Consider the following 26,642-nt stretch of genomic DNA (forward strand, 5'->3'; position numbering starts at 1 on the left):
AGGGGATGGGGTGCCTTTAGTGAAAGGAGGAAGAAAGGAGGGGGGTTCAGAGTGAAAGAATGGCCTTTGAAGTTTGTAACCATCTTATTTAAAACATCCTCAGTCATCCCCTATTTGGCTGATGTCAGGAGGGCCTATTACCAGACCAAGATCAAATGGAACAGAAAGAATCCCTTGTTGCTCACCAGGCTACAGTCATATATCAAGCACTTCATGCAGACTCAATTCCTAACTTTCCTCCAAACAGATTGATATTTTCCTCTTCCACTTTCTGGGAAAGAGACACATCTGATTTTGTTTCGAGGAAAGTTTATAAGGCAATTCCTGGATGAAACTAGCACTCATTGTCTTGGAAACTGGAGTGCCAGACAATTGTATTTCTTCTCTCCTGGTTAACTTGGTGACCCACATTTTGCTAATAGTACCATGCAAGAAGAAATGTAGACATCAAAACGCAGTCTAAGATTTGATCCATACAATGAATCCACTCTCAGGGGTTGGGTCCTCTGTTGCTTCCCACTCCTAATTTCTCTCTCTTTCCTATTTCTTCTGTGATGTTAGAGAACCAGTCTCACATTGAAAAAAGGCTTGTATTTGAGTCCTGCCTGGTATGTATTGGCTGTGTGAACGAAGGTAAAGTCACTTAACTTTGTGTTCTGGGCAACTCTTTAAGACTATAAGTTTCAGAGAAAGTGCTGCCTACATTGGGAGAAGGAATTTCCTCTCCTGGAAGTTCCTTTTACTAATGAAATTACAGGTCCAGTATGTGTTCTCATCCCTGTATTTTTGGATAATTTAAAGATTCATGGTCCTTAGTCTCAGCGCAACAGTATAAGAACAGCTCAAGAAATGAACTCTTTCTTCATCAACCAGGTGAGTCAGGAGACCTGGGTTTATGTTTGGTCTTCCCATTGTTATTAAGAAGCTAGGTGACACAGGAAACTCACCTTACATTACCTCTCTGAGCCTCAGTCTCCTTGCTTATAAAGTGAGGCTGTCAATGCAGATTGGCATCAGTCTAATTGTCTCCTTCCCTCCTCTTCATCTTCTCACAGGATTATTGTGAGGAGAGCAGTTTGTAAATCTTACAAAGAAGATAAGTTTCTTGTGGGCAAGAGCTGTGCCTTCCTTGTCTTTCTAACTCCAGAGCCTGGCACATTACCTGGCATGCAGCAGGCCCTTGATAAATGCTTGTGGAATTAAGGTGCTATAAAAGGTGTCCCAAAAGTCTCATAGAATTTTGAGCATTAAAGCTTTACAATTCGCTAAGACTTCTGGGATGTCCTATATAGATGTGTTTTGTTGTAATTATTGTTACTCCCAGGAGTAACTGATACTCAGAAATGGGAATGGTCATGGTAGTGACAGATGATGAGCAGGCAGTGTGGTGCAGTAGATAGAGTGGTGGACCTGGAGACAAAAGACTCATATTCTATCTATTCTCAAATTAAAATTCTGCCTCTAATCCTTAACCTCTCCAAGTTCCAGCTTTTTCCTCTATAAATTGGGAATGATAACACCTGTGGTTTCTACTTCATTGGGGGTGTTGTGAAGTTTTCATGAAATAATGGGTGTAAAGGACCTAATTTCTGTATGATCTTAGGCAAGGTCCCTTCATTTCTGTGGATCTCATTTTTCTTATCTGTAGCACGAGGCAGTTGGATTAGAGGCCCTCAAAGGTCCTTTCTATCACCAAATCTATGATCTATGATTCTACGAACTTTCCTTAAGGGATCCAGGCAAGAAAGGATTCACCAGGGCTTTATCAGAGAGTCCAGGCCATGACTTAATCTGGGTGCAACTAGGTATATCCCCAAGTTTCCTATTTTCAAATAACTTTTTCACCTTCCTCCTCCTTCTTCTCCTCCTCCTCATCTGCCTCCTTCTCCTTCTTCCTGTTTTCCTTTCTTCTCTTTCTGCTTTTTCCTTCTTCCTCTTTTTCCTTCTTCCTTAACATTTCCTCATTAGAAAATACTTCATCATGTCCCAAAGAGACTGGGTACAACTTCTATCCATGGGATACCCAACATGAATATGGGGTATTTGTGATTAGATTTGTACCCATTAGAATCTTTTTTGTCTTTGTCACGTATAGTGTGTTTGCTCATTGTTCTTGGGGAGATTCATGGCCTTGATCACCAGGCGAGATCTCTCTGTTCTAATTGAAATGGGCAAGTTACTATCATGTTTGTTTTCCCTGCTTTTTTTCTGAAGAGCAATTCCTGAATATTGCTGCTTTTTGGCACTGGTTGACAGTGTGCCATTCTCATCCTAAACCCCAAACATTTTGGGCACCTGGGTGATGGGTTAGCCTCATTTTCAACTCAGCCAAAAAGAGCAGTGATCAGGCCCTTCTGCCTTTGAGATCTGTACCAGACCAAGACATTCTACTCTCATTAGCATGGAAATAACAACACATATGCTTATATACCTTTTATTTCATATTCATTTAGCAATACCTGCAAAGATATACATTCCATGGCAAGTCAATCCTTACAAGAACGATGCATTTTTGGTGCATTTTTGTGCAGGTTTCTTAGGGGCACATCTCCTAGTTTTTTGTAGTGACATGTTGACATGAAGCATCTATGGACAGAGACAGGAGAGTCTGAACATCCCGTCTAGTTTTTATTCTTCATTCTAGTGTGGTATCTCTGTTCTTGACTTTTTTATTTCCAGTTTGGGATTCTGGGCATTTTAATTGGTGAGGAGGGATGGAGGTGTGGAAGTATCTAGTTTCCATCTCTTTTGATCTTCAATTTATGGGCTTTTTTGCCATTTTTGATTGGTCACATCCTTGATTGTGGAATGGTTCCTTGGCATATAGCCTAGGCCTGCATGACCTTGGCAAAACTTTTTATCTTCTTATACAGGGCAGGGTCCTTTCAGAAATATTGCCAAGCAAGTGAAATCTCTACAGATGTTTTTCACCTAATTATACACACATATTTCTTTTACTTGGAGATAAAGAAAGGAAGAAATCTCCATGTGGGGATTTTGCCTTTGTAGGTGCACCAGATATAGCAAAATTTATTGAATTTCAGGGTAGGGTAGAGTGTTTATCAATGCAAGTATTTATAGGAAAGAAGGAGATGGAGGTGAAGAAGAAGAAGAAGGAAGAAGAAGAAGAAGGGGAGGAGAAGAAGAGGGGGAGAAAAAAGAAAGGAAAGAAAAAAGGAGGAAAAGGAAAAAGAGGGAGGAAGGACAAAGAGTAAGGGGAAGAAGAAGAGGAAAAAGGAGGATAAAAGTTATGAGGTGCTACCAAAATATCAGTGGTTTATATTTATGAAGTCTTTATGGTTGTCGAATGTTTTATGTGCACTGTCTCATTTGCTTCTCACAGTAACCCTGTGAAGCAGGTTGTGTAAATCTTCCTTCCATTTTCCAGATTAGGAAGCTAAGCCCAGACAGGCTATATTGCTTGCCCAAGGGTCACACAGCCAGTAGGTGATAGAGTCAGGCCTCTGATTCAGAGCCAAGTTCTCTTTCTGTGACTACTAGTCCATGTTGTCTCTCAAATCTAAGATTAAAGAAACAAAACAAAACAAAATTCCTGAGGAATGGGTCAAGTTGAGCCAGGTAAGCTGTATAAATGTAGACTATTCCCTTACTCTGGAAGAGTAACTACACCATTTTATCAGCTATGATAGCTGTAACAGAAAAAACACCATACTATGTCATACAAGATAAGGATAATGCCACCAACCAAATTTTGGTCCTTTTATGAAGTTGCTATTAAATAACTACCAAATAATAGATGTAAAAGAAGATGGGTCTTTAAATGAAGGAATAACATATGAATGGAGAGAAACACTTTTTGAAAAATTAAGACAAAATTCAAAGTCTACCTCCATATTAATTCAATTAAGTTCAATTCAACAAATATTTATTTATTCAATGCCTACTGTATGCAAAGCCCTTTAGTAGACATAAAGATGAATTCACCTAATTCCCTGCCTTCAAGAAGCTTATAATCTAGCAGGAGTAACAAGGTAATTATAATACACAGGGAATTATGATACAAATTAGAATATGTTTAAATCCTTAGGAGAGTTGATACAGAAGTATAGAAGAGAGAGTTCATTCAATTGAATAAGCATTTATTAGGCACCTCTGCGATGCAGTAGATGGAGTGCTGGATCCAGAATCAGAAAGACCTCAATTCAAATCTGACTTCCCACACTCATTACTTGTGTGACACTGGACAAGTTGTCTCACCATCATCTGCCTCAGTTTCTTTATCTGTAAATTGAGATTAATAATATTACCTACCTCCCCAAGTTGTTGTGAGGATAAAATGCGATAATGTTTGTAATGTACTTTGCAAACCTTAAAGTGCTACATCAATGCTCGCTATTATTACTGGGTTCCAGGTACTATACTGGGTTCACTGGAAGAATAAAGACAAAATGAAACTGCTTCTGCCTTTAAGAAATTTGAACATATTCTATTGAGGGAACAATACGTGCAAATATAGAGAAGTAAAAAAATAATTTCTGAATTGAAGGCAAAGGTCTTACATGACGGGCAATTTGTTGATGACAGAACATGTATTCCAGAGGGCATCCTGAAAGAATGGGGCACTGAATGGATGGGACTACATGGATGGGTATGAGGGAAGGGAATCTACTCACAGCTCAGTAGCACAGGGATGCTGAGTTGAGCCATACATAGTTGGCCCATAGGTTGTCATACTTTTTACGGTAGCAAAGGTAATGATGATTTATTTATTTATCAATGCCTGAGAACCTGAGAAAGAGTTGGAGAAGGGGAAGATTACTGCTTAAATCATGAAAAGGTAAAATCCTGAGACCAGGCGTATAAAAGGGGACTCACCTTCAGCCAGGTTAACTCAGCTCTTCAGCAGGACTTTCACCAATGTTAAGTAGACTGTTGCCCCAAGGTGGGGGATGCATAAAGAGTCTTCTTCTCTTAGACTGGTGGCAAGTAAGGCGTCTGAGGTGTGGCAAAGCAGATGTCTAGTCCAAAGTCCAGATGGATAATCAAAATATTTTAGCAGGGAATGATCAAAGAAGACTTCACGGAGAAGGGGGCATGTAAGTTGGGCCTCAAAGGAAGAGGAAGATTAACAAGCAGAGATGAGCCAGAAAGTTCATTATTGGCATGAGAGATGATGTTTGCAAATGTACGAAGGTAAAGGGAGGTAAGACTAGGTCAGGAGACAAGAGTTTGTTTGGAAGTTAAAGGACATGAAGGGGAGCAGTATAGAATAAGGTGGGCTGGAACCCTATCATGGAGTCCTTTTAATACCTGGGTAAAGAATTTATATTTTATTCTGTAGATAATGGGGAGCAACAGAAGGCTTTTGATCAGGGGACTGATGTGATCAGACCTGTTCATTAGGAAGATTATTTGCAAGGTAGTATGAAGGATTAACTAGCAAGGGGAAAGAATGGAAGGAGGAAGGCTTATTTAGTTTCATTTTATTTTCAATTTCTAATCAATTTATTTCAATAGTACAAATGAGAAATAACGAAGGTTTGAATTAGGATGCTGGCTATGGAAGTATAAAGACAGGGGCATATGCCAGAGAGGTCTAAAGGTGGTAGAATTGGCAGGAATTGGAAACTGATTGGATGTGGGGTGAAGGAGAGGGAAGAGGAGGACAAAGTTTTAAATCTGAATCACTTCCAGAGTGCCTTCACCAGAGGTACAACTAGCCTGTGGCCTCAGGCTTTGACCCAAGTGACCAGAAGTGATAGGATTCTCTTTTTCCATAGTGTTGGTGACTCAGACAGCATGCAGACTGAAAGAAAACTGTGAGGCATGGAAGACTTTTGCAAGGCAACCATGAGCCATAATCCCTTACCCATAATAGTACCTAGGGCCTATTTCCTTCTAATGCCATGACATCTTGACAGAACTAGACTGGGGTAAACTACATCCTTGGGATCAGGCCACAATGAATTCCTAGAATCATGCTCTCATCTTGGGGTCTTTGTCTCCTTTACAATCCCTATCCCTAAAGCTTAGCTGAATTTTCCCCAGGGTCTACCAGCAAAAATAAGAAAGATAGAAGGAAGAATTTAGAGAATTTAAGTTAATCTATTAAGTTTAATGCAACAGGAAATCCAGTCATCCAAGGGGTAATGCTCAGCAGGTTGTCGGAAATACCTGTTCTCTTCTACAGTATGAAGCAACCCAAGATAGTGTATTAGAGACAGTGTGGCCTGGGCTTTCCTAATTGTTTATCCTGCTAATACAAGATAAGCTAAAAGAATAGGAGAATATATCTAACCTCCAAAGCAACTTCATTGGGTCTCCAATGAAGTCTTTCTCCAAAGGCTATGCTTCTGATGAAGACTTTTGAATTGACGTTTGAAGCCAGGCTGACATCTCTCTGTCTACTTACCTCCCCAAGAGTACCCCAGCCTTTGGCACTACATCTTTGAAGTCATCTGATCAGACACCATGTACTTACCTAGGATGGGGGTGTCAGGAGAGGAAGAGGAGAGAAGAAAAGCCTGGGGTTTATAGGAAGGAAACAGTCAACTCCATAATTCTGCCCAGGGCCCCGTAGTCATTACTACTATACATAACCTATTACTGTTTTCATAAGCTTATCTATATTCATCATATTTGAGCTTCTTACAGGATAGTTAACTCCCATTTGAAGACCAAGCCCAAGTGGGTATAAATTAGCCAGTCAGTCAGTCAGTCATTCTCAATGTATTGCCAACAAATTAAGTAGTACCTGGGGTCAAGGAAACACTTTCAAAGGCAGAGGAACATTATCCATCTTGGCATCTTATCCATGCTTGGTAACCTCCTACTTAGTATAGGGAGACAGGGACATTTAGACATTTTAGAGCTGAAAAGGGCCTTGGAAGTCATCTAGACTGATCTCATTTTCTGAACAAGGAAAGTGAGAGTCAGAGAAGGGAGGTGATTCATCAAGGAACACAAACATAGTAAGTGATAGAATCAGAATCTGAACACAGGCCTTCTGGCTTGAAAGCCAGAGCTTTTCCCACTGTACCACCTTATCAATACCAAAATAATGCTTCCATCCTTTAGCCTCAACTAGTTAACCAAGAATTAACCCTGACCTGGAAACACTTATTATACCAGGGCCCTTAACCTTTTTATGGGTCGTGGACCCCCTTTGGCAGTCTGGTGAAGCCTATGGATTCCTTCTTTGTTTTTAAGTGCATAAAATAAAATACACAGAATTACAAATTCTATCAATTTTTTTTAAAAAATTAAGTTCACAGGCTTAAAGCTGAAATCTGCTACTCTACACAAACTCAGATATAAATGTCCAAAGAAATGATACTCCAAGAGAAATCCAGTTTCTCCATTCTACTTCCATACAGTCCTGAATTTTTCTCACCACTTATATACCTATAGGGTAGAACATTCTTTGCTTCTCACACAGAAGCCACCTCAGAGTTGGCATAGTGAGAAAAGATCTGGTCTAGGAGCCAGGAGAGTTCTTAATCCAGGTATGCCTACTAACTGATCATGGGACTTTAGGCATCTAATTGCTGGGGGCCTCATTTTCTTAATCTATAAAGTAAGGGGATAGATAATTTTATGTCCCTTCCTTTGTCTAACATCCTATAATTCAGTGATAAGGTGGTTGTTGAAGGAAACAGAGAAGAAACCAAAATTCCCATTTAGGTAAACATTTTTAATAAGAACCCATGTTGCTTACAAATGAAGTGAAATATTGGCAACGCTGAAAGGTTGATTTCAATGCTTTGTACAGACCCCCACTGATCTCTCAAGACATTTCCTTTCCTCTCTTGAAGGACAGTAGCTATTTTCTCATGTTACATAGTATCTAGTTGGCATCTGGGGTCAGCAGATGTAATCCATGGTCTCTGGTGTGGTGGTTGATCTCTTGGAAAGAGCCAATGTGGTAACACACCATCTCTTGAACCATGACTACTCTGCTGAGAGAACATTCTGAGTCCCATGGAGAACAGGGCCAAATTTTTTCCCTGATCAAATCATACTAATCTTGTGCCTAAAGTAATAATAGTCATCAGTGATAGAGCTGTGTGAAACTAGCAATTTTCACTTCACAGGAATTTGTCTGGGAAAATAACAGTTTTTCACCTCTGGAAACTGCCATTTGGTTTCATGAAAAATTCAAGGTGAAAAGAAATAGGGGAGAGAAAAATTTCAATTTTTCGTTAGCTAGGTTTTTGGCTGAAGTAACTTGTTTTCTCAAGACCTTCTTCCATTCCCATCCCTGCCTCCTAAATGATAGGGGCCACCATGGTTTGTCTGATCAGTCTGCAGTCAGCTCTTAAGCACCCGTTATAGGCACTAGCCATAAAAAGTCAAAATTGAGATAGTCCGTGCTTTGAAGGTGTCAGGTTTTTCTCTGCCATGAGAAGACTGGAAAGAAGAAAGGATTTGATTAGAAAAGACAAAAAGGAAGTGGAATAGATCAAAAGTGACTCTTTTAAAAATCCCAGTTGGTCCAATACGCCAAAAAAGTGGTGATGATTCCTCCTAAATTATTCACTGAGAGAGCCACGGGGCTAGGGGTGCAAAGGGTTCAAGGTTGCTAGGTCATCCCTAGGGAATAGAGGGCTTCAGGGTAATCCCACCCTAAGTCTCCTGATGTCCTTTCATTCTCAATGCATGTATCTAGGTGAACTCCAGTTTAAAAGAACATACAAGGGGAAACCAAGTCACTAAAAGGCAACCTCTGATCCAAAGAAAATGTATGGAAGGAAGTGAGAAAGAGCAGTCTCATATTATTTTACCCAGATAATGAGGGAATGGGGAGGAATTCATGAGGTATGTGTGTATATATCTTCACCTCAGGATTTTTTTATATCCTTTTGCTTTGTAGCAAGAGCTGGTCAGTAATTCCTTCTTTCTTTTTCCCTGCTTTCTTGAGGCCCTGACTAGCCTCAGTTATATAGATTGCTCTGAGTCCAGGCCCCACCCTCAGGGAAGCTTAACCCAAAAGATGGATCTTACTTCAATTACCAAGACTCAAGCTAAATCAATCACCTGAGCCTCGTTTTCTTTATCTGTAAAATGGGATAAGAATGCCTGCATTACTTCTTAATTAAATGAGATGATAGATGTAAAGGATTCTGAAAACTTTCAAACAAATGCATAAAATATGTCATTAAATCTTCCTGTGATTTAGTCCCACATATACAGTGGAAAGACTGTTGGGCTTGGTGTCAGGTAAACTGTGTTCAAACTCAGCTTCTGATACTTGTTCCTGTGTGAGTCTGATTAAGTCTCTTAACCTCTCTGTGCTTCAGACAACTTCCTGAATCATAGATGTCATTCAATCAACAAGTATTTAAATACCTACCTTTGCCAGGAGTTATGCTAAGTCCTGGGAATATACAAAAACCTGCATGACAGTTCTTTTTGTAGTAGCAAGGACCTGGAAACTAAGGGTGTGAAGATGAAGGGAATGGTTTCAAAGAAGTGTGAGAAGACGTATAAACTGATGCAGAGTCAAATGAGCAGAATAGCAAGAAAAATGTATATTATAATGATAACATTATAAAAATGTGACAGACTTGCTTGAGACCAATGTAGTAGCCAATGGTGATCACAAGAGTGATGGTGAGGAATGTCACCTTCCTCCTGACAAGAGCAGTGATGGATTAAATTCGCAGAATGAGGCCCACATTCTTGGATGCATCCAATGTGGGAATTTGATTTACCTTACTTATTTGTGTTATATTAGTTATAAAAATTTTGCCTTTTTTTTCTTTTTCAGAGGAGGAGACAGAAGGCAGGAGGGAGAGAAAATTAATATGTATTAGGTGAAAAAATAATTAAGATAAAGAAGACATGCTAGAGCTAGATGCTAGTGCTAAGATGCAACCCCTCTTCACAGTATCATCCTTTGAAAACCCTACTTGAGGTTTATCTTAGGCAGAGATAGAAGGCACCGATGCCTAGGTGCTGTCATTTGGTGGGTGCAAAAAAAATTTCTGCCCCCCAATCTAACATTACAAATGTGGTCATGCTTGGGGTGTCTTCCTTTGTATCTTCCATTCTCTTAGGAGAATGGAAGCTGTCTGAGATCATGTGTGCTAGTTGGTGCAGCTGGTAACCAAAAGAGACTGGAGGGAAGAAGGGACAGAAGTAGCCTTAGCGTCTGAATTCCACTTTCTGCCCTATATCTGTTAGCTTATGTGCTAATATATGCCTAGGGTTTCTATAGGTATTGAACCTTAGAGAGAGGATTCAGAATCACTTATCAGAAATACCATCCCTCCTACCTTCAGCCCAATCCTAGCTCAAACACTTTGTGACCTTAAGTCCCTTTCTTTCTCTGGGCTTTAGGACTATATAACCTCTAGGGCCCCTACCATCTCTAAGTCTCCAATCCTCAGAAAATAAGAGGTGGTTAACTTGCCAGAATTGGAATTTCCACTGGAAATAAATTCTGCCTCTATAGTACAAATCTCTTTCCTTCCCAAGGGAGCAGTCAGTCAACCAATTGGAGATTGCGAAACTCCCACTAACACTCCCATGGACAATGCCAATCTTCAGCCTCACCTGAGCCCCCAGAACTCCAGCAAAGGGAAATAAGCAGAGCTTAACACTTGGAATGAAATCAACGACTCACTAAACGCTTAGGAAACCACATTCTTCTTATGTTTACATGTGGTGGCTGCCAATGTCTGTGAGAGCTGCCACCAACCAGACAACTTTCATGACGGCAGCTGATATTAGATGATCTAAACTGCATCTGCTGTAAATTAAAACGGAAGATTTCTTCGGTGCCACTGAGTATACCATTCAAGCAGAAAATGCAATAGGATATAAAAAGCATGAAAAGCTCAGTGGCATTAGGGTACCTTTATAAGCTTGTCACAGCTGATCACAGAGTTGCTGGATTTCTTTCACCTGATACAGGTAGTAACTTTCTAAAAATTATAGTTATGGGGCCTTGGCCCTGATTGCTTTTCATGAGGAGAACGACAATAAAGCCTTCCAACAGGAAATGAAACCCTCTCTTAATGTTAGTGATTCCTGGACTTCGTGTGTCAAACAATTACTTAGGTTTGTATGAAATCTAATGACATCACCCCCTCTCAAGGGCACGCTGATATTACATAACCAGCAATGCTTAGAATGTGGCTTCCCCTTCTCTTCTCTAAATCTGTCCATCTTTCATCCACTTTTCCGTGATCCACTGCCCGGTCTAAAGAATTTAGATTCACCAAAGAGACGTAATGTGGAACAGCAGAGAGAATGGTGATTTGTGTCCTTGAAGAAAAGAGTTCTAGTCATGACTCTACCGCTACTTCTCTGTGTGATCATAGTAAGTTACTATCCCCTCTGAACTCCATTTTAGCAAATATTTATTACTACTACTAATAATTAAAACTTATATAGTGCTTACTATGGTCCAGGCACTGTACTAAGTGCTTTACAATTATTATCTTATTTGATCCTCACAACAGCCCTGAGAGATAGGTGCTGTTATTATCCCCACTGTATAAATGAGGTAAGGAGAAGTTCAGTGACTTAACTGAAGTCACCCAACTAGCACCTAAGGCTGGATTTGAACTCGGGTCTTCCTGACTCCAGGTCCAGAATTCCATTTAAATAGCTAACTTTGTTATTCAGTGGTTTCAGTCATGTCCTAATCCTTCAATTTTCCTAATCCCATTTGGGATTTTCTTGGCAAACTGGATACTGCAAAGGTTTGCCATTTTCTTCTCCAGCTCATTTTACAGATGAGGAAACTGAGGCAAGAGGGTTGAAAAGAGCTCTTCTAGGTCCAACAGTCTGATTTTGTGAATTTCGTTATTATTGGCCCTGTTATTGAGTTATGGCCTTCTTTCCCCTTTACTCTTGAATATGAGAACAGGCTGCATTATATACAGATTTGTGGACAAATCACACCCAGTATAAATATAGGTGATGAGGAAATTATTTCCTGTCTACACCTTGTTTGAACATAGGACTCATGAAACCCCTGTTCTGCTCACTGCCCTGAAAACATGTGGTAAAGAGACATGAGCAACTGTTATTAACTGTTGATGTTATAGACACATTAAGTTATACTTAATTGTTTATCCTACATTCTTAAACATATCTACAGTATAAACAATTACTAACAGCTTCTGAGGAGTTGGAGGCACTCTGGCGTCCTAGAAAGAGTGTGGGCTGGAGACTGGAGGAGAACAGAATTTTCATCTTGACTCTGACAATATCTGACTGAGTGACCTTTGGCAAGTAATTTTTCTTTCCGGGCAGCAGTTTTTTCTTATGTATAATGATGAGGTTCAACTAAAGGTTCCTTTCCAGATTTTCCTTATTTCAAGTTAAGAGCTTTATCCACTGTACCCAACTAGCTGCCTCTGTTTACCCTCCATCTCACATACGGGAACTCCTTACTGCCTTCAAGATTTAGCTCAGACACTACCTTCTACTTGAATCCTTTCCTGATTCCCTCCTCCCCCACTGTTAATGCCTTCTTCTCAAACGACTTTGCATTGCCTCTCTGTCTGTCTACTGTCTACTGTCTACATCTATCTATCTATCTATCTATCTATCTATCTATCTATCTATCTATCTATCTATCTATCTATCTGCATCTTGTCTCTGCGGTTAGAAAGTTCATTGGGAGCAGGGATTGTGTGCTTTTTGTTTTTATAGTGTCTTGTAAGTATGATATAATTCATGTATAAATTGTTCCTCTAGGGCAGGAGATGAGCTTGTGTTTATCTCAGTCTTAATAACAACAAGGCACAGACACACAGACACACACACACACATAAACTTCATTGCTTCTTAGTGAGATGGTACTCCAGGTGACATTCTAATACAATGCCCCAGAGCTCAATACTTGAAGGAATATGATTTTATTGGAGTGGGAGGTGGGGTACACTCTTTACCAACACAAATCATAGATGTAGATTAGGAATGGACTTCATTCCCCTCCACAAACACACTTTATCTTTTGAGGGAAAATGGAGCCCCCTAAGTCTAAGTGGATTTCCTAAGGTCCCATAGGCAACTAGGGGCAGACATGGCATTTGAAACTAGGTCCTCTGACACCAGAACCAGTGTTCTTTCCACTCTGCTATTAATAATAATACAAAATAGCTCATATTTACATAGCCCTTTAAGATGTGTCAAGTGCCTTATAAACATTATCTCAGGTAAGTGTTATTATTATCCCTATTTTATAGCTGGGGAAACTGAGGCTGAGAGAGGATGAATTATTTGACCAGGGTCACACATCCAGCAAGTGCCTGAGGTAAAACTTGAATCCAGGTCTTCCTGGCTCTGGCCAGAAATATAGCCATTCATTCATTCATTCGTTTGTTCAGATCTCTTTCCACAATGCCATGCTATCTCTTATTCTGAGATAGATAATAGAAATAGTATTTTATTCCCTATTACTTATTTTCAGGAACTCTTAATTCTAGCCAAGCTCCCCCCACCCGCACACCTAGTACACACATGACATTCCATCACCACCTCCCTGACTTTGCCCATCTGGAATGTCCTTCCCTCTTCACCTCTGCCATATAGAATCCCTAGCTTCCATCAGTCACTTCTTATTCAAAGCCTTTCTGATTCTTCCCAGCTGTGGGTGCTCTTTCCCTCTTAAAAAATGATCTTATATTACTTTGCATTGTCTCCCTCTTAAAAATTATTTTGTATTACATTGTGTATCCTTTGTATTCATTTACTTAACTCTGTATATTTAAAATAAAAGCTCCTGGAGGGCAGGGACTTTTTTTGGCTTATCTTTCCATTCCTAGGTCATAGCACATATCCTTGAACATAATTTTGCTTAATAAATGTTTGCTGAGTTTAATTGAATCTCCACTTTCCATATATAAGGTGCCTCAGATACCCTTTTAGGGTTCCATTGGCCTATTTCCATATGAAAAGACATACAGGAATACAGCTAGGCAGGTGGAATAGACAATAACCTTGTGCCATTGGCTCAATGCTGTGTCCTTTTCTTGCCAGCATTCATCTATATAGGAGAATGGGGGGGCGATGAGGAATAAGCCAGTAAATAACATTTATTTTGTGTCAAGCACTATGCTAAACATTTCACAAATATGATTTCATTACTCTGCAAGGTAGATGATATTATTTTGCTTATTTTATAGTTGAGGAAAACAGGTTAAGTGACTTGCCCAGAGTCACCAAACTTAGTAAGTGTCTGAGACTAAAAAGTACTTAGGAATGAAAAACCAGGAGGCCTCAGAACTTTAAGGTTGCTTGGGGGCAAATAACCACTAGACTCAGAGATTAAGGGGCAGCCAGGTGGCATAATGGATAGAATGATGGAAGTGGAGTCAGGAAGACTCATCTTCCCGAGTTCAAATCTGCCCTCAGATACTTAGTAGCTGTATGATCCTGGGCAAGTTACTTTACCCTGTTTGCCCCAGTTTCCTCATCTGTAAAATGAGCTGGAGAAGGAAATGGCAAACCACTCTAGTATCTTTGCCAAGAAAACCTCAAATGGGATCATGGAGAGTTGGAAATGATTAAAAATGACTGAACAACAAAATTCAGAGATTAAAATTGTAAAATATATGGAATATTCACCATAAGTATAACAGGAGTTGCCTGTGGATAGAAAATTAAGGCTAGTGAAAAGATAGATGAGCATTAGCTACTTATTTCTGTACTTTGTTCTAAGAACTCAACAAATGGGGCTGAGAAGCCCCTGCTGGGGAATTGATGGGTCTGTTAGTCAAGACTTGGAATGATCAAGTCAATTTACTTTTAAGTGAAAAGAGCAAAAAAGGTTTTTTTTTTTTTGGAAGGAAAGATTGTTTTTGTTGTTGCCTTCCTATTCTAAGGCAAGGGTTTCTGCCTTTTCTAAAAGAGCCATAGAAGCCAAAATGAATGGGTCTTGAAGCTAAAAACGAAGGGCATTCCCTGCCCTCCTCCCTCAGGGAGGAGATAGCCAAGTATTTCTGTGGAGCCAGAAGCTAGAGGCAGTGAACAGAGCCGAACCAAACTGTCCAGCAGAGCAGCCTTTAGAGGAGGCTCTGTGTCTTGCACAGTATCATCCATCTGAAATGTATTTCGTGGAGACCAGGAAAGCTTCAAGGAGCAAGATTTGTGGGAGCAGTACACTGATGACTCTGAAGACATCAGAGTCTGAAAGTCTCAGAGCCATAAGCTCTCCGTGTATGTGCCCCAGCCTCCTGTGTCCCATGTTTATGTACCACTCCATACACATCATTCTCTAGGGATGCTTCCTCTTTCTACTGATATTGTATATATTTATGGGATGATGTGCCCTAGGCTCTTGTGAGAAATGTTTTGTTGTTCCTTTTCTTATTATGTTATTCCGCTAAATGACTTTGCTTTGAACAAATTGTGTCCTCTGACTAACTATTAGGGGTGAACCCATCTGTGGGGGCTCATGAGTTATGGTTGTAGGGAATATAGAATCACAAAAAGCCTTGAACATCAGTTAGCCATTCTCTGAGAGCTGTCTCATGAGCTGGGGTGTGGGGGTGGGATGGGGTGAAGTAAAGTGGGAGGGGAAGGTGAGTTGCCATCAGACACTGCACATCAATTACATGAAATTTAATCAGTGTGGGAAATCCCTTCACCAACTGTCATTAATTTAGCAGATAAGTTTTAGGGAGTTGCCTGAATCCCAGAAAGGTCAAGTTACTTGCTTATAGTCACACAATTTTTAAGTAACAGAGTCAACACTCTTGCTAATGCCTCATGTTTCCATTTTACAGATAAGAAAAGATGTTTAGTAACTGGAAGAACCAGGACTCAAGCTCTACTCTCATGTCTCCAAGCTGAGAGTTCTTTTCTCCATGCCATATATGTTAACAGTGGTTTGCTGAAGCTAAATCATAATTAGGATATTTTGCACCAAGAGCAAGTACCATTAACAGTCTAAAGAACATCTTCAGCTGGGAAGAGGGGACAGATCCTCTAGGATATTGGTACAAGTTCAACCCTAGGGAGGGCACCATTTATAAGGTGGGGTGAACAAAGTAGAGTAGAAGAAGAGTTCATCTGCTAGCTTCTTATTTTAAATAATTATTCTTTCTAACTAGATGTTAAGCTCTGCTGTTTTTCTACTGCTACATGACTTCAGTTGCTGTTCTCATCCTCTAAATCTGGCACCCTGGAAGGAGTCCCCAGTTGACCCACCCTAGTTCTGGCTTTGCTCTATCTGCTAAGCAAATTAGCTGGCACATATTTTATTTCTGGGTCTCTTCTGCCATTCATAAGTGGAACTGCCCATGACTTTAAGAAGGTAAAACCAATCCCACAGGGAGTATGTTGCCAAAATCACTTTTTAGAGATGAGGGCCCTGGACTTGCTAGGGTCATCAAGCCCGCTTAGTGGAAGTTCAGCAGATGACAGAGGCATTTAACGCAAAAATGTTTGTTTTGCTCGAGTTAAGCACAGCTACCTCTCCATGTTAGAGACCTGGCTTCCCTAATCCAATGCAGCTTCTGGCAAAAATCACACCAGGTTCCTTGGATGTCAGCATGTGCAGGCCATGCGCTGATCTGTATTTAAACGATAAAGGTAACTGGAAAATTGCTGGGGCTTTCCCAGATGGAGCTCTAGACAGCTGAGGAATAAAGCTTCTTTGGATTTGAAAACTCAATTTGTGGGAAGCCTGAATGAGTGTTTTTGAACAGAATGAGAGGTCTGTGAGTTCATGCACTTACCTGCACCCAAATGAAGGCTGGCAGGTGAATACCACTGCGGGCTGGTGCCAATGCAAACATTCCTACAGAATTTCTTTTAGATCAGAGTATCACTGAAGGAGGTCACCCTTTAGGGCTGTTTAGTCTATCTACCTTCAGGAAAATCCCCCAACCTACTCATTCATTAAATACTTATTGAGTACTTTAATAAGTTCCAGTTCCAGGGATAAAAATACAGAATCTACACAATAGTTCCTGTCCTCAGGGACCTTACATTCCATTGAAGACTTATTTAAATGAAATTTACTTACCTGTAAAAGCGATGAGAATTTATCACTACCCAGCCCTCGGAGAGAAGGTCAGAGAAGAGAGTCTACAAAAAGAAGTGAAAGAGAGCAAGGGACAAAAAAGCCATGAAACCAAGCCACCAGAGTCTTCCTCAGGCAGAAACCCCATCCCAGCAGAAGACTTATTATTGCTCAGTTGAGTCTGATTCTTCATGACCCCATTTGGAGTTTTCTTGGAAGAGATACTGGAATGGTTTGCCATTTTCTTCTCCAGCTCATTTTAGAGATGAGGAAACTGAGGTGAACAGGGTTAAGTGACTTGCCCAGAGTCACACAGCTAGTGTCTGGAGTCACATTTGAACTCATGAAGATGAATCTTCCTGATTCAAGCCCAGTGCTCTATGCACTGTAGTACCTAGCTGCCCAGAAGACTGGGTATCAGCAAATGCCTGGTTTCCTAATCTAAGAGGGATCCCAGCAGGGTCAAATAGTTCCCTTTCTTTGGTATGTGGAGTTCTCCCTGTAAAAGGAGGTGAAGACATACTAGGATTCTGCTATAGGGCTGGGCTTCTAAAATATGGCTGAGGAGGAAAGGTAGACGTAGACATTCTTAGAAGGAAACTTCAGGATTTGAGGAGGAAGAGAGTAGCCCAGAGCCAGGGTCAGCAACTCTATGTAGAAATCAGGTCTTTGGGGATTCCAGTCTTACTTAGAACTCTCAGAGCCTCTACAGAACTTTAAGCCAGGATGCCATGCCTGGGTAATCTGCACTGGGCATCTCTGAGTCTCCTCCACCTCATCCTGAAAAGGAAGCAGCAGTTAGGAACAGCATTAGACACATTTCTTCCCAGGGTCCCATAAGTTGTTACAGTTGAAGAATAAAGCTTATTTAGATTTGAAGACTCAATTTTCAAGGCCTCAAGGACCTTATCATCTAAAGTGCAAAAATTCCGTTTTTAAAAAAGAAATGATTAGGACATGCCCTTCAAAAATTGGCTGGGGTTATAAGGTCATAGATAAATAAAACCTTTATCAAGCTATGGGACAGACACTGTGCTAATTGCTCATGATACAAATCCAAGGAAGCAAGAGAGTACCTATCCTCAAGAATCTTACATTCTAATAAAGGAAGACCAAATTTGAAGGGGAGTTAAAAAAACCAAGGAGGGGGAGTCCCTGCTCAAGTACAAGACTGAAGGAGGTAGAGAAGAGAGAGTTGAGCTAGGAGAGAAGTGAGCATGGCTCAGGTTTCCTCATGCAGTGGTGGTCTGGGCTAGGGACTAATCTGGAGAGGAGATCTCAGGGTAGAGGTATATTTCCAAGATGGGAAGGCTGCTGATGAGGTCATAAGCTTCAGGTGGGAAGTAGAAGATAAGATATAATGGTCACTTCCGGGATGGGGTAGCTTGGTCAGCTTGGTTGGAGATCTCTGACACACCATAAGACAAGAAAAGGTCAAAATAGGTATATGATTTACACATAAAGAGTGATGCCATAAGAAACATAGGGGAGCATGGAATGGGAAGAGGAGGCAAGTGAGAGAAATTTATCGAACTACAAGGACCTACAAGGGCAAGGCACTAGAAATACAAAGATGAATAAGTACTTCTTCCTCCCAAGTTTATTATCTATTAAGGGAGCTAAGGTGAGTACACAAATAATTATGTTATAAATGAGAATATGATTAACATTTGAGATCACCATGAACTGCCATGAAGAATGGTCTGAAGAAAAAGATAATGCCTTTAGGTTTGGGAGAATTTGGGAAAGCTTCCTTGAGAAAGTAGAATTTGAGCTGGGCCTGGAAGTTTGGGTAAGACTTCCCTAGGTGGATGGAAGTCTTCTTTCTAGCTGGAGTGAATCCTGCAAGCAAAGGAAGCAGGAGTATATGGGATGAGTCCAGGCTACTTTGAATAGAGTGGTTTGGCTTGAGCAGACAGTTCCTGAAGGGTGCCAAAAGAGAAAGGCAGAGGGACAGAGAGGGAGAGAGGGAGAGAGAAAGAGAGAGAAAGAGAGAGACAGAGAGAGAGACAAAGAGAGAGAGAGAGACAGAGACAGAGACAGAGAGAGTTTGTGTTTGTGTGTGTGACAGAGAGAGAGAGAGAGTTTGTGTGTGTGTGTGTGTGTGTGTGTGTAAAATGCCTGGCCAAAGTAAAACTCTAGAAAAGCTATCAATCACCAGTTAGTGCATGAGTAGAGCCTCACAATATATATTTGATCAGCCAGGACAGGCAGGGAGGTTGTCAGTCTTAAATCTAAATTTCTGGGAAATTGATTTCATGGAGTCGCACTTTGGCTTGGTCCAAACTTCCATTTTACCTGGAGGAGGCACAAAACTCTTTGTTTATTTCTACCTGGAAATCACCAAGGTACTAAAGGTATTCTCTTTTCCCTGCTAAATACATATTTGCCCATTTATACCCTTCAGTTTTCACATGTAGCTCTCATTAATGTTAACAGGCAGCCCGAGATGAAGGAAAGGCAGCAAGAGACAATGAAGTCAGAGCCAAATTCTGCCTGGCTTGAGTGCCATAAAAGCTACAGGCTGCAAGAGAAGTCCTGAGTGGCATTTTTCTGCCCTATTTCATTTTGAAGGGAATGTTCCCCTGGTACCTCCTGAATGAAGCCGCAGAAATGCCTCCTGAAGGGGGAGGAGGAAGCTGTGGTCAGGAATGCAACAATGGGCTGTAGTTCAAAGGAGAATAGTGATGTCCCAAAGGTCAGTCATGCCCTACACTTGAACCCTGGCTCTGACCAGCATTCACCTTAAATCACGAAGGCATTTGAACAATGAATGGAGGCTTGTGGTGTTTTACTGCTTTCTTTTTCATTCTGCCTGTGACTCCCCCGTTATGGCTACAGCCAGAGAACCAAGGGAAGAGGAGAGCCTTCCCTCCCCAAACCTCCTGGTGTCCTCTGTCCTGTTCTTATAGAGCACCTTTCGCTTAATTTCCCTCCACTCTATTTATTTACTTCAAAGGGAAACTAGGGCAATGAATAAGTCTCACACAGAGACTCCCAGTTTCTGGAAATGAGAAAAAACCCATAAAAATGCTAAAGGTGATTGAAATTACATGAAAAGATCCATCTCCTGGGAGTCCGGTGATCTGCATCTCAGTCCTGCTTGTGCTACTGACTTGCTGTGAGACTTTGAGCAAGTCATTTTTTTTTGTCCACTGGCCTCAGTTTCCCTAATTATAAAATAAAGGTGCTTAAGGATCCTCCTAGTTCTAAAAACCTATTATCTCATGAAATACTTCGCCAAAATCAAGTTTTCTCTAGGGAGCATCAAGGTGTCCCAAAGGTAGATCTAGGTCAATTTGAAACCTGAATCTGGTCAGGGGTTCTCCCAGGTACTGTAGAGAGCCATGAAAACCCTCCAAATATAGCCAGCCAAGTTTCTAAACATTTTCTTCTGGAAAGAAGTGTTACCTGACCTGGTTTGGCAGCGAGCGTTTGCCTTGAAGCTGGAGGATTCACAGGCCTAATTTTAAAATGAGCTAATGTCACTGCAGATGCTATCCTTTCTCCCCAGGCTTAATCCTTTCTGGGCTTTACAATTTCTCCTTCATCCTTTTCTGCATTAGGAAAGTAGCTGCTCAGGCCAATTGTGGCCTATATTAAAGAGTGTCGCTGCTGCTGCGGCTGCTTTGTAGGGTGTTTCTTTCCATTCACTTCTGACCAGGGTTATAACCACCCTGGGACATTTGACAGAGTTGCCCTATTTGGGGAGGCTTGGAGCCTCAGCTGGAAGTCGGTCTATTCCCTATCCCCATCCCCCAACCTAATCACTAATAAGATGATGAGGGAGAACAAAGCCACAGTCTGGGGATTCCATAGTGTCCCCTGTTGTTTCAGCATTCCCCAAGCAACAGAGTACACTTTGCATCCTCAGACTGTTGCCTGGGACCTTTCCTTGCATTGAGTCAGTAAAGGTGTGTGGGGGAGGGGCAGAGAGGAAGCAAGGTTCCCTATCCCCAGGTTTTCCGGAGTCGCTGTCTCTGGCTGTTTCTCTACCACTATAACTTATTCTGGGTAGTTTAGCTCGATTTAAAAGGAGAGTAATACTAGTGACTTGCCCTGTTAAGGTCTTTTATAGTTACAAAACATCTTTCAATATTTATTTAATTTGATTTTCTCCACAACCTTGTGAAGCAGAAAGGGCAGGTATTATTGTCCCCATTTTATAGATGGGGAAACTGAGTTTTGGAGAAGTGATGATTTAGTGCTGATTTAAGTTTATGAAAATATAGAGGTATAATTCCAGCATGGATGTGCTCATTAATTAATTTGGAAAAAAACTTAATTTGGTAGTTAAGGAGAAAAAATGAAGTTCAGTTTTAAAATCAACAAATTATGTGGTTTATTTTTATTTAATTATTGAATTTATTTTTAGTTTTCAACATTCATTTCCATAAGATTTTGAATTCCAAATTTTCTCCTTCTCCCTCCCCTCCCTCCACCCCAATCTGATATAGGCTATACATATACATTCATATTAAACATGTTTTCATATTAGTCATGTTGTAAAGAAGAATTAGAACCAATGGGAGAAACCACAAGAAGGAAGAGACAAACATAAAAAGAGAGAGAGAGAGAGAGAGAGAGAGAGAGAGAGAGAGAGAGAGAGAGAGAGAGCAAATACTATGCTTGGATCTGCATTTTTAGACTTCATAGTTGCTTTATTTTTTCTGCTGTATGTGGATAGCAGTTTTCATCATGAGTTCTTTGGAGTTGCCTTGGATCCTTGCATTACTAAGAAGAGATAAATCTATCAAAGTCTGTCACTGTTGCTGTTACTGTGTACAATGGTCTCCTGGTTCTGCTCACTTCACTCTGCATCAGTTCGTGTAAGTCTATCCAGGTTTTTCTGAATTCTGCCTGCTCATCATTCCTTTGGAACAATTGTGTTCCATTACAATCATATACCATAACTTGTTCAGCCATTTCCCAATTGATGGACATCCCCTCAATTTCGAATTCTTTGACACCACGGAAAGAGCTGCTATGAATATTTTTGCACATGTGGGCCTTCTTCCCATTTTTATGATCTCTTTGGGATACAGACCTAGAAGTGGTATGCACAGTTTTATAGCCCTTTGGGCATAGTTTTAAATTGTGCTCCAGAATGGTTGGATCAGTTGACAACTCCACCCACAATGCATTAGGGTTCCAAATTTCCCATATGTTCTCCAATATTTATAATTTTCTTGTTTTGTCATGTTAGCCAATATGATAGGTGTGATATGGTACCTCAGAGTTATTTTGATTTGCATTTCTCTAATCCACAATGATTGAGAACATTTTTTTGTGTGTGATTTATTTTAGCTTTTGGCTCAGAATTCAATTTGCTTTGACGCTCCATTCAAACTAAACTGAATCTCCCTATTCTATGCCTAATAAAACTTATGACTAGAAATGTTTCTGAAAACTGATAACTTTATTCAAAAGGAACAGACTATAAGGAACTGTGGAGAGAGCATTGTATATCAAAGAAGCAGATATATTTTTTGTGAGAAAAATCTAGGAGTCAAATTGGGGAAGAAAAGTAGAGTGGAAGCAGAAAAAGAAGGGATATTTTCATGTGAATACATTGTGCGCTATTGAAACAAAAGGAAAAATTAGGAAATGAGGAAATTGTCATATTGGTCTGGAAGCATGACATGATACTGATGGAGAATTTTGACAATCTAGATATCTTCTGGAACTCTCATGTCAGAAGAAGTGCAGCTGATAAGTTCTTGATTTTGACCTAATAAAAGTTTCATTCTGTAATGGGTGAAAGAAGTAAGATTGAACTCTAGTTTCTAAGATCTTCTCCTAATCTGACATTCTACAGTGGAACTAAAACTCTTAAATTTTAAGAAATATGAAAATAGTTTAGCCCAGCACAATTGTTTTTAAGAATGCATAGTATAAAAAGAAAGGTCTCCAAACTATGACTGCTATTAGGAACCTAATCCTGACTTGGGATAAACGTTACCCCTGGGACCTGAAAGGAAGGGAAGAGGAGGGAGAAAGGTCAGTGACAATGCTTCCTCCAGGGTGCGTGGCATGCCCAGCCTATATTCAAGGCATGTCTGTGCTTAGCATCACAGGTTGAGAGTTGGTAGTGATCTTGGGGGGTCATCCAGTTCAAAACCCTCATTTTAGATTTGAGGGAACTGAAGCCTAAAGGAAATGACTTGCCTAAGATCACATAGATTATCAGTACTTTTCATTAAATGTCTCCCTTGACATGAATGACAGACTATTGTTAGACTTGGCATCAAGAGAGACCAGAGTTCAAATCCCACCTGAATTACTTATTAGCTATGTAGCTACAGGCAAATCACTTGATCTCAATGAACCCCACTTTCCTACTCTGTGAAATGCAAAGTATTTTGCATACCTTTAAGTACTACATATAGATTAGCTATTATTATTATGTAGCTGGTAATAGCAGATTTGTTGAATGTTCAAAATTTGGTCAGGATCCAGGATTAATACATTTTTTAAAAAATGTAATATATTTAAACCTGGTTTATCCTTGAAAATAAATTTATGTGGATTTAGGGAAATGTGCTTCTTATTGGCTTTATTCCTTTAATGTCATCTAAGTCACTTGCCTCTTTTTTTTAAGTACAAATGTCCAGGAGAATTATAACTAAGAAAGTGCAATTGTTAAAAATTAAAATTTTAAAATGTGTATTTGAAACCCAAGTTGGGATCATAATGATAACCAAGAAAAAGGAATTTAAGATCAATATATATATTATCATTGTACTATTCTGAGGACAGAGAGTTGGGAAGGATAAGGCAGGGACTGTGGCCAGGAGTTCTTTAAGGGGTGTCTCATTCTGTGTGGGACTGGGTGAAACAACAATGGTTCCAGGTGTAAAAGGCCAGAAATATGAAGAGGGATGCCGAAGACCAAGGACTTGGTTTTCACCAGGTCACAAATGTGGAAGTTGGTGAGGGAGGCAGAAACAAGAGTTGTATTTAAGGTTCAGGAAAAAAGCATCAATATCATAGGCACCCATAATACCTAAAGTCAGACAAGAGTCCAATAATCTGAGTATTCCAATGACCTTGAATTAATAAAAGGACCTATTTCCAAATTTTCCAGGCTTGATAGTCACTATCTTTTAAGCCTAACATTTGCAGCTAACCTTGCTCTCCTTCTATCCCCTTACCTTCACCCCTTGATATTTGGTTTTGTTAAATAAAATTTTGTTGATATTTCTTACCTTTATGTAGCCTAAATTTCCCCCCTGTACCCTTCCCTCTGTGCCAGCCCAGAGAGTTATCCCCCATTATGATGAAGATTTTTTTAAATGAAAAAAGAAAAATGAGAAGAGAAAAATCAGCAAAACCAATCAACACACTGAAAAAAGCCTAATGACATATACTGTTTCCACACTTGTGGACTTCCTCATCTCTGCTAAGGAATGGAGTGAGGTGTTTCTTACATATCTTTGTGGTAGAGTTTGTTCTTTGTAAGTTTGCAACATTCATTTTTAATTGTTCTGTTTTTCTATTTTCATTACAGTAATCATTGTGTATATATATTTTACTCTGTTTATTTCACTTTGCATCAGTTCATATAAATCTTTCCATTCTTTACTTATCCTTCTCTTGATCTTTGAATGAGTTTCAGCTTTGGACAGCTCCCCACCACCGTTAGTATTCCTGTGTAGGAAAAACTGGTTTGTGTGACAGAGGACAATTCTTTCTGTCAACTAGTCTGATTAATCCCAAACATCAAAACCTATTTATATGTGTTTACTAGAATTCTTTTTTAATATTTTGTTTTAGGAAACTAAAGTCTGATATTATGAAAAGATCAAATAGGGTTTCAATACAACAAGGGGCTAGACTAAGGTATTTGTTCACATTTCAATCTAGAAGATAATTGTGTATCACATGCACAATACGTGTGCTTGAAAAGTAGTGTTTAATTGAATTCCCATACATCAAATCTCAATTAAAATAAACTAGAGTTCACTGAGAACACACTGTGAATATTTTTGGAAAAAAAAAGAATGCTCCTTTTCTAATATCAACAATTACATCCTGATTTATCCCTCTTCAAAGTTTGGATTTTTGTTTCTGATTTTTTCATAGTTATTTCTCTTTAAATAAAACAGAGCACACCTACACTTATTCCAAACCAATACAATAGTGCCATAGTACTATGGACTGATAACTGGTGGAGAATGCTTGTAGTCTATAGGAAGAAGCAAGACTGATAAAAAAAGAACCCAACCCAATTTTGACATTCTCTGGGGTATAAAATATTTATATTAGAACAACAAAGTACTGCTCTAGGCACCAAAAGATGGGTTCTATTCCTAATTCTTGCGCTAACCAGCTGTGTGAGTAACTTTCCTTCCTCAGGTTTCATTTTCATCTTTAAAATCAGTAACTTGACAAGCACTTATTAAGTACCTACTAGGAGGTCAGGCATTGTGCTAAGCATTAGTGATACCAAAGAAAGGAAAAAATTCAGTCCTTTCTCTCAAGGAGCTTAGAAAGCAGGGAAAGTAGGAGGTGGAAATAAGAAAGGAGAGAGTTTCAGTCATGGCAGACAGTCAATAAAAATTCAGAGAGTTGAGAAATTGAGTCCATAGGGCATTAAGGAGCATGAGGGCCAATGTCACTGGGTCACTAAATATGGGGCAGAGTAAGAAGGCTGAAACAAGATGGAGGTGCAAGTTGATGGAGAGCTTTAAAATCTAAATAGGAATTTGTATTTGATGTTAGAGACAAGAGGAAGTTACTAGAGTTGGTTGGGTATGGGTGGGGCAGTGAAGAGGTGTGACATGGTCAAACTCACTTTAGGAAGATCAATTTGGCAGCTGATTGGAGGAAGGATAAGAAGATCTCTAAGATTAGATTCAATTTAAGTCAGTTCAGTTTGAATATTTATTAAGTACCTATTATGTGGCATATACTATGATAGATGATGGGGAAACAGCCTACATCTTATTGTCATTGTTGGTGTTATTGGCCAGTCTTTTGACTCTATGAACATTTTCATTTACGTTTTTAAAATCTTTGCTTTTCAATTCTTACTTTGCTACAACTAAGTACAAATCAAAGTATCATTTGGAAGAAAGTGATTTTGGACCCAACGCAATACTTTTTCCCCATATCTAAATTCAAGAGGTGTACTGACCACAAGGAATTGGAATAAAGCTTGGGTAAATATGAGATCTTCTTGATATATCCAGATTGGACTCAGGTGAAATTCACCTCTCTTTGGGGTCATTCCATATCTGTGAAGTAATGTGATTATTATCTTGGAGACAGAGTGACAGTGACAGAGAGAGAGAGAGAGAGAGAGAGAGAGAGAGAGAGAGAGAGAGAGAGAGAGAGAGAGAGAGAGAGAGAGAGGGAGACAGAGGGAGAGAGAGTGAAAGAGCACAGTGATTTAGGAGACCATTTGATAGTAAATTTTAAGAGCGTGGCATGAGCTAGATTTAGCAATTCTATCAGTTAGTTGCTCCCAAATTTGAGCAAGCTGGTTGGTGTCTGCCTAAAAACAAAGGCTTGGCTGTATCTTTAGACTGAAGTTTTCCACAGGTTAGGTTAGCTATAAATTAACCAGTCTGCCAAAATATATAAATAAATGAATTGCTTTGTTCAGAAGTATCTCCAACAGGGATATGACTGTTCATTATGAATAGCGGTTGAAGGCTTCAGTGCTCAGTAGTTTATAAATACTAATGAG

General features: G+C 39.8%; 1 protein-coding gene across 16 annotated transcripts in view; it reads right to left on the reverse strand.

The window, feature by feature from the left end:
- Positions 1–2,418: 2,418 nt before the first annotated feature.
- Positions 2,419–26,642, reverse strand: part of LOC140513775 (uncharacterized) — a 144,519-nt gene continuing 120,295 nt past the window's right edge. For 13 of the 16 annotated variants that reach the window (XR_011970360.1, XR_011970364.1, XR_011970359.1 and 10 more), the window contains 5 exons: positions 16,952–17,728; positions 4,635–8,370; positions 4,330–4,390; positions 4,112–4,242; positions 2,419–3,520 (listed from right to left, as the gene is read on the reverse strand). Coding sequence is in view for 1 of the 16 variants with exons in the window: in XM_072623794.1 (XP_072479895.1) it covers positions 8,313–8,370; positions 16,952–17,013 (120 nt within the window). In the remaining 15 variants the exon portion in view is untranslated. The remainder of the gene's footprint in view (positions 3,521–4,111; positions 4,243–4,329; positions 4,391–4,634; positions 8,371–16,951; positions 17,729–26,642) is intronic. The other 3 variants (XM_072623777.1, XM_072623794.1, XM_072623786.1) reach the window with 2 other exon arrangements.

The sequence above is a fragment of the Notamacropus eugenii genome, chromosome 1, assembly GCF_028372415.1.
Source record: "Notamacropus eugenii isolate mMacEug1 chromosome 1, mMacEug1.pri_v2, whole genome shotgun sequence".
In the NCBI taxonomy this organism is placed as follows: Eukaryota; Metazoa; Chordata; class Mammalia; order Diprotodontia; family Macropodidae; genus Notamacropus; species Notamacropus eugenii.